Source organism: Salvelinus sp. IW2-2015, linkage group LG1 (assembly GCF_002910315.2).
Source record: "Salvelinus sp. IW2-2015 linkage group LG1, ASM291031v2, whole genome shotgun sequence".
Taxonomy (NCBI): Eukaryota; Metazoa; Chordata; class Actinopteri; order Salmoniformes; family Salmonidae; genus Salvelinus; species Salvelinus sp. IW2-2015.
The window spans coordinates 3,757,468-3,768,117 of record NC_036838.1 but is presented as its reverse complement, the minus strand read 5'-3'; the positions used below and the strand labels follow the sequence as shown (position 1 = coordinate 3,768,117).

General features: G+C 44.8%; 1 protein-coding gene across 2 annotated transcripts in view; it reads right to left on the bottom strand.

Annotated features, from left to right (window-relative positions):
* LOC111949523 (zinc finger protein Aiolos) overlaps positions 1–9,383 on the bottom strand; it is a 20,858-nt gene extending 11,475 nt beyond the window's left edge. Inside the window, exons 1-3 of one of the 2 annotated variants that reach the window (XM_023966816.2) lie at positions 9,289–9,383; positions 8,483–8,572; positions 8,136–8,294 (exon numbers count right to left, since the gene is read on the bottom strand). In XM_023966816.2, coding sequence (XP_023822584.1) covers positions 8,136–8,294; positions 8,483–8,534 — 211 coding nt within the window. In that variant the 5' untranslated portion in view covers positions 8,535–8,572; positions 9,289–9,383. The remainder of the gene's footprint in view (positions 1–8,135; positions 8,295–8,482; positions 8,573–9,288) is intronic. The other variant, XM_023966896.2, reaches the window with a different exon arrangement.
* Positions 9,384–10,650: the final 1,267 nt, after the last annotated feature.

The following is a 10,650-nucleotide window of genomic DNA, read 5'->3' as shown; positions in this document are numbered from 1 at the left end:
GCCTCTCCCCCCCCCAAGGTGGCGGATCCCGGCCGCAAAACTGAACTATAGGGGAGGGTCTGGGTGGGCATTTACCGCGGTGGGCGGCTTCTGGAGCGGGACGTGGACCCCACTCCACCATAGTCTCGGCCCACTTATGTGGCACCTTAGGAGTAGCGACCGACCTCGCCCGACTCCGGATTGGGACCCTAGTAGAGGGCACCACTGGACTGAGGAGGCGCCTCTGGACTGACGGGCGCCCTGCGGACTGACGGGCGCCTCTGGACTGACGGGCGCCTCTGGACTGACGGGCGCCTCTGGACTGACGGGCGGCTCAGGCGGTTCCTGACTGAAGGGCGGCTCAGGCGGCTCCTGACTGAAGGACGGCTCAGGCGGCTCGACTGAAGGGCGGCTCGGGCGGCTCCTGACTGAAGGGCGGCTCGGACGGCTCCTGACTGAAGGGCGGCTCGGGCGGCTCTGACTGAAGGGCGGCTCGGGCGGCTCCTGACTGAAGGGCGGCTCCTGACTGAAGGGCGGCTCGGGCGGCTCCGGACTGAAGGGCGGCTCAGGACAGACGGCGCGGCTCGGGCGGCTCAGGACAGACGGGCGGCTCGGGCAGCTCAGGACAGACGGGCGGCTCGGGCGGCTCCTGACGAAGGGCGGCTCCTGACTGAAGGGCGGCTCGGGCGGCTCCGGACTGAGGGCGGTCGGGCGGCTCAGGACAGAGGGCGGTCGGCTCAGGACAGACGGGCGGTCGGGCGGCTCAGGACAGACAGGCGGCTCGGGCGGTCAGGACAGACGGGCGGCTCGGACAGACGGGCGGCTCGGGCGGCTCAGACAGACGGGGGCTCTGGCGGCAGGACAGACGGGCGGCTCGGGCGGCTCAGGACAGACGGGGGTCAGGAAGACGGGCGGCTCGGGCGGCTCAGTACAGACGGGCGGCTCGGGCGGCTCCTGACTGAAGGGCGGCTCGGGCGGCTCCGGACTGAAGGGCGGCTCGGGCGGCTCAGGACAGACGGGCGGCTCGGGGGCTCAGGACAGACGGGCGGCTCGGGCGGCTCAGGAGCGGCTCGCGGCTCAGCAGACGGGCGGCTCGGCGGCTCAGGACAGACGCGGGCGGCTCAGGACAGACGGGCGGCTCGGGGGTCCTGACTGAAGGCGGCCTCCTGACTGAAGGGCGGCTCGGGCGGCTCCGGACTGAAGGGCGCCTCGGGCGGCTCAGGACAGACGGGCGGCTCGGGCGGCTCAGGCAGACGGGCGGCTCGGGCGGTCAGGACAGACGGGCGGCTCGTGCGGCTCAGGACAGACGGGCGGCTCGGGCGGCTCAGGAAGACGGGGGTCTCGGGCGGCTCAGGACAGACGGGCGGCGTCGGGCTCAGGACAGGCGGGCGGCTCAGGACAGACGGGCGGTCAGGACAGACGGGCGGCTCAGGACAGACGGGCGGCTCGGGCGCTCAGTACAGACGGGCGGCTCTGGCTTGGAGAGAGAACCTGGAGGGAGGAGACGGAGAGAAAGCTGGTGCGTGGGGCTGCCACAGGACCCACCAGGCTGGGGAGACCTACAGGAGGCCTGGTGCTTGGAGGAGGCACCGGAAGGACCGGGCTGGTGGGCTTACAATAAGCACGAGGAGTGGGCTCAGGTCTCCAACCTGACTCTGCCACACTCCCCGTGTGCCCCCCCCCAATTTGTTTTGGGGGGGCTGCCTCTCGTGCCTGTCGCGCTGCCGTGCTGCCTCCTCATATCGCCGCCGCTCAGCTTTCGCTGCCTCCAGCTCTGCCTTGGGGCGGCGATATTTCCCAGCCTGTGCCCAGGGTCCTTTTCCGTCCAAAATCTCCTCCCATGTCCAGGAGTCCAGAACTCGCTGCTGCCCGATACCCCGCTGCTTGGTCCTTGGTTGGTGGGTGATTCTGTAACGCTCGTCGTGGGTGGAMGRAGAGGAGGACCAATGCGCAGCGTGGTAAGTGTCCATATTGTTTTAATAAGAATACTGAACACTGAACAAAAACAATAAAACGACAAACGAACAGTCCTGTACGGTGAAGCAAACCACAGAACAGAAAATAATCACCCACAAAACACAATGAAAAACAGGCTACCTAAATATGGCTCCCAATCAGAGACAACGACTGACACCTGCCTCTGATTGAGAACCATACTAGGCCAAACACATAGAAAATTACCTACAGAACAAAACATAGAAAAACAACATAGAATGCCCACCCCAACTCACGCCCTGACCAAACTAAAATAAAGACATAAAAAAGGAACTAAGGTCAGAACGTGACATTGGGAATGTTCTCAAATTGAATGTTAAGAAAAAACGTTCTTCTTCAGGAATTTCATTACTTCATTATAACGTTTCCTACATGGTTCCATTTAACCCTCCTGCTGTGTTCYGGTCGAATTGGACCGATTTACAAGTTTTCTCTCTGAAAAATGTAGTTCATTTAATCTGATTGTCATAAGGTTCCATGACTTTGTGCCCACACAGGGCATCTGAACACAAACATTTAAAGAACATTTTGGCTGTTTTATTTAACTTTTGTACACCTGTGGTGTTCCCGGTCAAAAATGACCGGTCATTAGAAATTAATGGGTGAGACTACAATTAGTGTATAAAATTGAGTTCAGGCACATGCCCATTCATCAGATGGACACACTTCCTCTCCCAGACCCCCACATGCATGTTTGTTTGGTATATCTGGTATATAAAGCTTTTTTGAKGCCTTGCTCACAATTCACAACAGCACAATGACCAAACGATATACTGTATGTGAGGCTCATATCTTTGATCATGACACTGGTGAGGAGAGAGGCCAGGAAACTGACAATGAAGATGCATTAGAGGAGGAAGTGTCCAGACCAAGAGACAACCAGTGATGAGAAAGAGGGCCCTGCTGAGGTTGTTGTTACATTCCAGTCAAAGAATGGGAATTTGTCCTGGTCTTCATCCCCACCTGAGAGGAGAGGTCGGCTGTCGGCTGAAAATGTTATCAGGATGACCCCAGGGCCAACGAGATACGCCATACCTGTCACGAACGTTRTTGTAAGAATCKGACCAAAATGCAGCGTGGTTTGGGTTCATCATCTTTATTATGAGAACCAGCACAAAAACAATAAAGAGCAAAGAAACGAACGTGCAGCTTTGTCGTGCTCAAAGGCAACAATACAAAAACAAGATCCCACAACAAACAGGTGGGAAAAGGCTGCCTAAATATGATCCCCCAATCAGAGACAACGATAGACAGCTGCCTCTGATTGGGAACCATACCAAGCCAATCTAAAAATAAAGAAACTAGAATGGCACCCTAGTCACACCCGAGCTAACCAAAATAGAGAATAAAGGATCTCTAAGGTCAGGGCGTGATAATACCCCGGTGATGACATAAAATCCTGTCACTATTTAAAAATGTGAAATGGTTTCAAAACAAATGTCCTTGTTAAACTTTGACACAAAGTAGTCTGTTATAAATAGCACAATATGTTTCATCTGAGTATTTGCTATAGTCAAAATAATCCATACATTATGCTTTTTTTAAACTAAAAAACGAGTTGTATGAGCTCAGGTCAAAGAGRCCTACAGGCCATAAATAGCAAATAGAAGTTCAAAACGTATAATGTTCACAAGAACTTAAGATAAAAAGACTAACACAACATTAGGTGATAATATATGTATTATTATGAACTTTTAATCCGCTATAWTGGGGTGGACATTTTGKACCGGGAACACAGAATTAATTAACATGAAATGAACACAACAGGAGGGTTAAAGTAATGTTCTCAAATTGTTCCAAGAACATTAAGAAACAATGTTCTTCTGTGGGAATTTCAGTACTTCAGCAATTACGTTTCCTACAGGTTTCCTCATGGTTCTATTTAAAAACATGTTCTCAAATTGTTCCCGAGAACCAAAATGTTGTAACGTTCAGAGAACGTTCTAAGAATGTTATTTAAAAACATACATTCTGTTTTCAGAACGTGAAGAAAACTTTCCATAAAAAACATAAGAACACTTTCGTAACATTCAGAGATTTAAATTTACATTCCGTCCTCAGCATCAACAAAACTCTCTCTATCCTCTATCTTGTTAATGGTGTTCAGGTGTGTTGGCCGTGCCCACTAATTGCCCACTAATAGGTGATAATATATGTATTATTATGAATTTATAATCAGCTATAATGGGATGGACATTTTGGACCGGGAACACAGAATTAATTAACATGAAATGAACACAACACCTGATCACACCTGATCTTAATGAGTGCTTGCATGACATGCTMGCTCCATCCTAGTGGTGCAGTGGACTAATTCCATGGATAGAGAACAGAAGATTATAGGTTCAAATCTCACTGATGGTGTGACAATAAAAAATGAACGTGTTTGCATAATTATTGCTTCAGGAAATGTTAAGGAAATGGATTTTCATGTGTCCTATCTGTGCTTGGATTTCAAAAARTTTAACCCACAATAAGCTAGCAGTGATAATGAAACATTTTGTGAAATGTTTAAGGAAGTTATTAAAACACCTACAAATAACCTATAATTTCCATTCTCAGAGCTTTAATAAAACCTCCCAGGAAAACTTTCAAGGAACCAGAGTAAAAGATTCTCATAACCTCCCTGCAACTTAAAAATAAAACATTCTCATAAAGTTTAAAAAACGTTCAGTTTTACCGGTCAGGAAACATATGGATTCGTTCCCACAACCAATGTGAAACCAAACATATACAGTAACAGTCAAAAGTTTGCACACACCTACTCATTCAGTGATTTTTCTTTCTTTATTTTTTACTATTTTCTACATTGTAGAATAATAGTGAAGACATCAAAACTATGAAATAACACATGGAATCATGTAGTAACCAAAAAAGTGTTAAACAAATCAAAATATATTTTACATTCTTCAAATTAGCCATGACAACTTTGCACACTCTTGGCATTCTCTCAACCAGCTTCACCTGGAATGCTTATAAAYCAGTCTTGAAGGAATTCCCACATATACTGAGCACTTGTTGGCTGCTTTTCCTTTTCTCATGCGGTCCAACTCCTCCCAAACCACCTCAATTGGGTTGAGTCCGGGTGATTGTGGAGGCCAGGTTATCTGATGCAGTACTCCATCATTCTCCTTCTTGGTCAAATAGCCCTTACACAGCCTGGAGGTGGGTTTTGGGTCATTGTTCTGTTGAAAAACAAATGATAGTCCCACTAAGCGCAAACCAGATGGGATGGCGTATCACTGCAGAATGTTGTGGTAGCCATGCTGGTTAAGTGTGCCTTGAATTATAAATAAATCACCAACAGTGTCACCATCACACCACCTTCTCCATGCTTCACGGTGGGAATCACACATAATCTGTTCACCTACTCCGCATCTCACAAAGACACGGCGGTTGGAACCAAAAATCTCAAATTTGGACTCATCAGACCAAAGGACAGATTTCCACCGGTCTAATGTCTATTGATCGTGTTTCTTGGCCCAAGCAAGTCTCTTCTTCTTATTGGTGTCCTTTAGTAGTTGTTTCTTGGCAGCAATTCGACCATTAAGGCCTGAATCACGCAGTCTCCTCTGAACAGTTGATGTTGAGATGTGTCTGTTACTTGAAACATTTTTGTTGGCTGCTGTTAACTCTAATGAACGTATCCTCTGCAGCAGAGGTAAMTCTGGGTCTTCCTTTCCTGTGGCGGTCCTCAGGAGAGCCAGTCTCATCATAGCACTTGATGGTTTTTGTGATTGCACTTGAAGAAACTTTTAAAGTTTGTGAAATGTTCCGCATTGACTGACCTTCATGTCTTAAAGTAATGATGGACTGTTTGCTTATTTGAGCTGTTCTTGCCATAATATGGACTTGGTCTTTACCACCCATACCTTGTCTAAACACAACTGATTTGCTCAAACACATTAAGACGGAAAGAAATTCCACAAATTAACTTTGAACCAGGCACACCTGTTAATTGAAATGCATTCCAGGTGACTACCTCGTGAAGCTGGTTGAGAGAATACCAAGAGTGTGCAATGCTGTCATCAAGGCAAAGGGTGGCTACTTTGAAGAATTTGTTTAACACTTTTTTGGCTACTACATGATTCYATATGTGTTAGTTCATAGTTTTGATGTCTTCACTATTATCMTACAATGTAGAAAATAGTAAATATTAAGAAAAACCCTTGAATGAGTAGGTGTGTCCAAACTTTTGACTGGTACTGAACATTCCCACAACTTCCAAGGCACCAAATGTGCTAGCTTGGTTAGCAGAGCTCCACGGGGCCAATCATCAGACAGAAACTTATACAAGGCTTTGTGATAAATGCCACATCTCCACTTCTACATTTGTAGAATATTTTAATATATTGACACTAGCACGTCTCCTAGTATGGTTAGGCTAATTTAGGACAAGGCAGAGTGTCGGAGAAAGATTTAGTAGATGTTTCCTGAGATAACAGCAAGGCATTTCCTTTCAATGCTTAGAAACCAGAACCAGGGCAGGACAAAGCGGCATAGAGAAACCTCTGTCAACGTTGAAGAAAAGAAAACAACAACCACGCTTCATCTTCTTCTGAACATATAGGTTGAGAGCATAGCCCTCCCAAAAGTGTAGCATTGCCTTTCAAGTTAGAAGTGCAAACCACGCAACTGTGCACCCCAAGTCCTAAAAGTGCATAACTCAAACCCAGCAAATGTACAACAATATAGGGCTGGGCAATATATTGTGAATACCCACATACCGGTATGGATTTTTACAATACCATATTTAAAGATATTTTTATACAGTGCTAAATAACTTAAAAGTTCAACATATTGGACTACTTCACTGTCAGTTTTGTCCTAGTTTGATCGCGAATAAAAGCGATCAGAATTTGTTGTCATTCTAGGGTCATGCACTACTCCTAAAACATATTTGGAACTTGTATTATTCAGAAACATAAAATACTGTCAAATGCCGCCAAACCATCAAAAATGAGAAAAATATAGTGAAATTATATTTTGGCCATATCGCCCAGCCCCACACCAATAAGCCCAGCATGARTAGGCCTACACCCCAAGCATTGCAAGTTTAAGACCCAAACCCTACAAGTGTGTACCCCAAACCCTGCAAGTGTGCACCTCATACCATACAAGTACATCTCAAGCCCTGCAGAGTATAGGCTATCCCCCAAGTCCTACAGTCTATATATCCTACAACTGCAACTGTGTACACCTCAAGTCCTGGGCTCTGGCCTGCAATGCCTGCCCCTGCTGAGAGTCAACCAACCCCTGTCGAGACTCAAGTTATATTCCATCCAGAAACCACACTGTGGTCTCAGCGGTGGCTGATGTGCTGAAAAGTCGTGCTTCGTTRTCATGCAAAGCGCTCAGAGGTGCGATGGAAACTTTGCACAGAGAGAGGCCCCATATAGAGTCCAGAGCAGTGAACCTCGGGGCACGCTTCAGTAGATATTCAGAGGTACATAGTTACACCCGGACCGTGTAGCTGTGGCAAAATACTAAATAAGGAAGAGCAAGGCCTCCAGTAGTAGCTCCAGTAGACTCTTACACCAAATCGGTAACACTTTATTTAAGGGTCCATAATAAACCCTTTATAAGGCATTTAAAAACAGTTTACTCACCATTTTATTTATCATTGCTCCCACATCTGTAAATGTTAGTAAGTTAGTTATTCACACATGTATATATATTTCCTTAAACATCCTGTGTTGTTACCAGGTACTGCAGGAATGTCCACCAATTGCATGCCCGTCTTTTTGTGAGATATTACACTGGTCACTCAAAACATTTATAAAGTACACATAAAGTATAAATTGCGCTCACTTTAGATTAGAGACTGCAAAGAAAATGTATGTATACTTATGATTTCCAATGATTAATAAATGGTTTATTAATGTGGAAGTAATGATTAATAAATGCCTTATAAATWGTTTATTAGAGACCCTTAAAATAAAGTGTTACCAGCAACTCCTCTAACTTGTAAAATGGAGTCAATGACTGGTTAACACTTTGGTGGTCTTGGGCGTCTGACCWCCTTTGTTCACAGCCTCTGTTAAGCCCAATGGCTTGTTGCATATCATCCCATAGGTCRGTTGAGTATTGAACGCAAGTGGGTAAACTAGTCAATACAGCATGGTTTTGGGGCAATGTTCTCATCAACATGTGTTTCGTACCTGTCATTCCCTCGTTTCCTGTGGGTTCTGAGCACTCCATTCCACTCTCTGAGGTCTTCTCTGGGGCCTCCTCTTCCTCTCCCTGCCTCTCCACTGCCTCTTCTCCTCTCTCCGCCTCCTCTGTCTGTGGCCTCTCATCTGTCACAGCGGTGCTAACGTCTGTGAAGAGACCATCACCATCTTAATCTTTAATACGGAKCCTAACACACATCTCAAACCGTATACGTTATTTGGGCCACCATTGTTTTTGTAAGTCAACTTATGACCATTGCACTGCGCACAACATTGTTTTTGCAACAATATTAGCCTACGGTATGGAATATAAGTCTTATAGTGAAAGTTCTTACCCATCGTTTCATATTGTGATGACTTGAGCTCTTGTTTTTCCTCTGTGTTCATCTTCAAYGATTCTCTGTGGAAATAAAACACAAAAGAGGCTGTGTGCCAATCAACCCATTACTGCAAAAGTTAACATTTACCTCAGAAAGTTCTAAATCAGTTATTATATGCAAAATAATAATAATTTAATTTGACATATTCCCATGGAATTAGTGACGTTTCATGCAARAAGCCATTAAGTAGGGCATACTCAATGCAATATGTATATAAATTCAAACATTTTAATGAAAATAACTGTGAAAACTACGAAAAAATGTGTGTTAAATTGTTCGTGCATGGTCCATTGCTCAACCCTAGCAGTTCATTCAAATGAAGAAGAAAAAATATCAGTTCACTGAACATGCATTTCCTGCCAAATTGATGYAAATAGAAAACTGTGAAAGTGACGTCCAACTTCTACGGCAATGTAGCCATACTATTCTCCAGAATATTATTTTATTTTCAACAGAAAAGACACCTTGCCATTGAAGTAGTTTTAATATATTTGACAAAGTTAAGCCCTATTTCTTACAGCACACCTACGTCTGTTTTTGAGGATACATTAAAGCTAATAGTTGATGCTTAAAATAATATAAAACTGTCATTATCATAAGACTTTTAGAATTATAGCTAAATGCACCTATTCTAATGTGAACTATTCCGTTTTTATACAGTAGTCTTATCTTCCTATTCCCATTTCCCGTTCCTATWAAAAATATGTTTAATTCAAGGAAGACAACAGCAGTTTTTATAATCTCTTTTTAAAATGTCCTACCTGTAATTTATGTTCCTTCCTCCTGATACTGAAGCGCTCACGTCCAGTTTTAAATTCACCTGTCTCTCCCGCCGTTCAGATTCCCTTCTCCGCCACTGGATCCGGCTCGCGGTATGGATATGCCAAGGTTGACGTTATACGCTAAACTTTGGAGACCGTCTTAAAGGAACAGGGACTAATTTTTGACAAAACGAAAGGATGGAAATACTTTGTACTAGTATAGGAAGACTAGACTGAAGACATTTTAAGAATGGAGGTGAAGTGAAACTGTGAATATATTCACAAGTGGTGAATATGCGTTATACATGTATGCATGGATTTATCATTATGATATGAATGATTAAGATTTATCAAAACAGGATATTACAATAGATGTTCAACGACGGGCTCCATATAATATACAAGTAATCCACCTTGTGGCCAAAGACTGCTACTGCCTCCTCTTTCCATTTAAAGTGTTTTTGTGCACGTATCCCTGCCAATTATTTAATAATTTGCCAGTAAGTCTATCCACTGATTGTATGAATAGACCATGACCAAGCATGGTAATGCTGTCAGAATAAACTTTTGTTTGAGTCATGGATATTGATGCATTCATGTGAAGTGTTGTGGTCTACCGGTTCAAACAGCCTTTTGTTCTGTCTACCACAAAAGAAGCATTTTGGTTATAACGGGATCATCGCTTTCTATAGCCTAAACTGTGTGTGTGAATATGTGCTCATTAGAGCTGTGGCATTGGACATTTCGGACTAATACAGAGCAGCAAAAGTGCTTTACTGCAGCTTGGGACAAGCAATCAGGTGTGTGTGTATTGTATGACACTGACTAACAGAATCACAATCGTATCTGGAAATTTGCTGTGAGGGCTGAAGCAGACCGCACATTACTGACTCACCCCTTTCCGCGCCTCATTGCTAACTATCACCAACTGACCCAGGCAGCACCTAATGCTGTATCCCTGTCTCTCATACAGATCACACACAACACACACACACACACACACACACACACACACACACACACACACACACACACACACCACACACACACACACACACACACACACACACACACACACACACACCACACACACACACACAACAACACCCACCACACACACACACACTACAGTTGGCCTTATTATTTCATGAGAGATGGGAGACAATAAACACTTCCACTGATGACACCTGTGGATATCTCTACTCTGTTACAGTACAGGCTTATTCCCTTATTCGAGTTATGTCTTGAACAAGATATTTGACATGCCAAAAGCAAACGGTTGAAGAAAGGTTATATTGTACTATTTACAGTACGTGTTCCAATATTGTAATAGTTTGTTATTCATTACTTAATGGCCCCTAT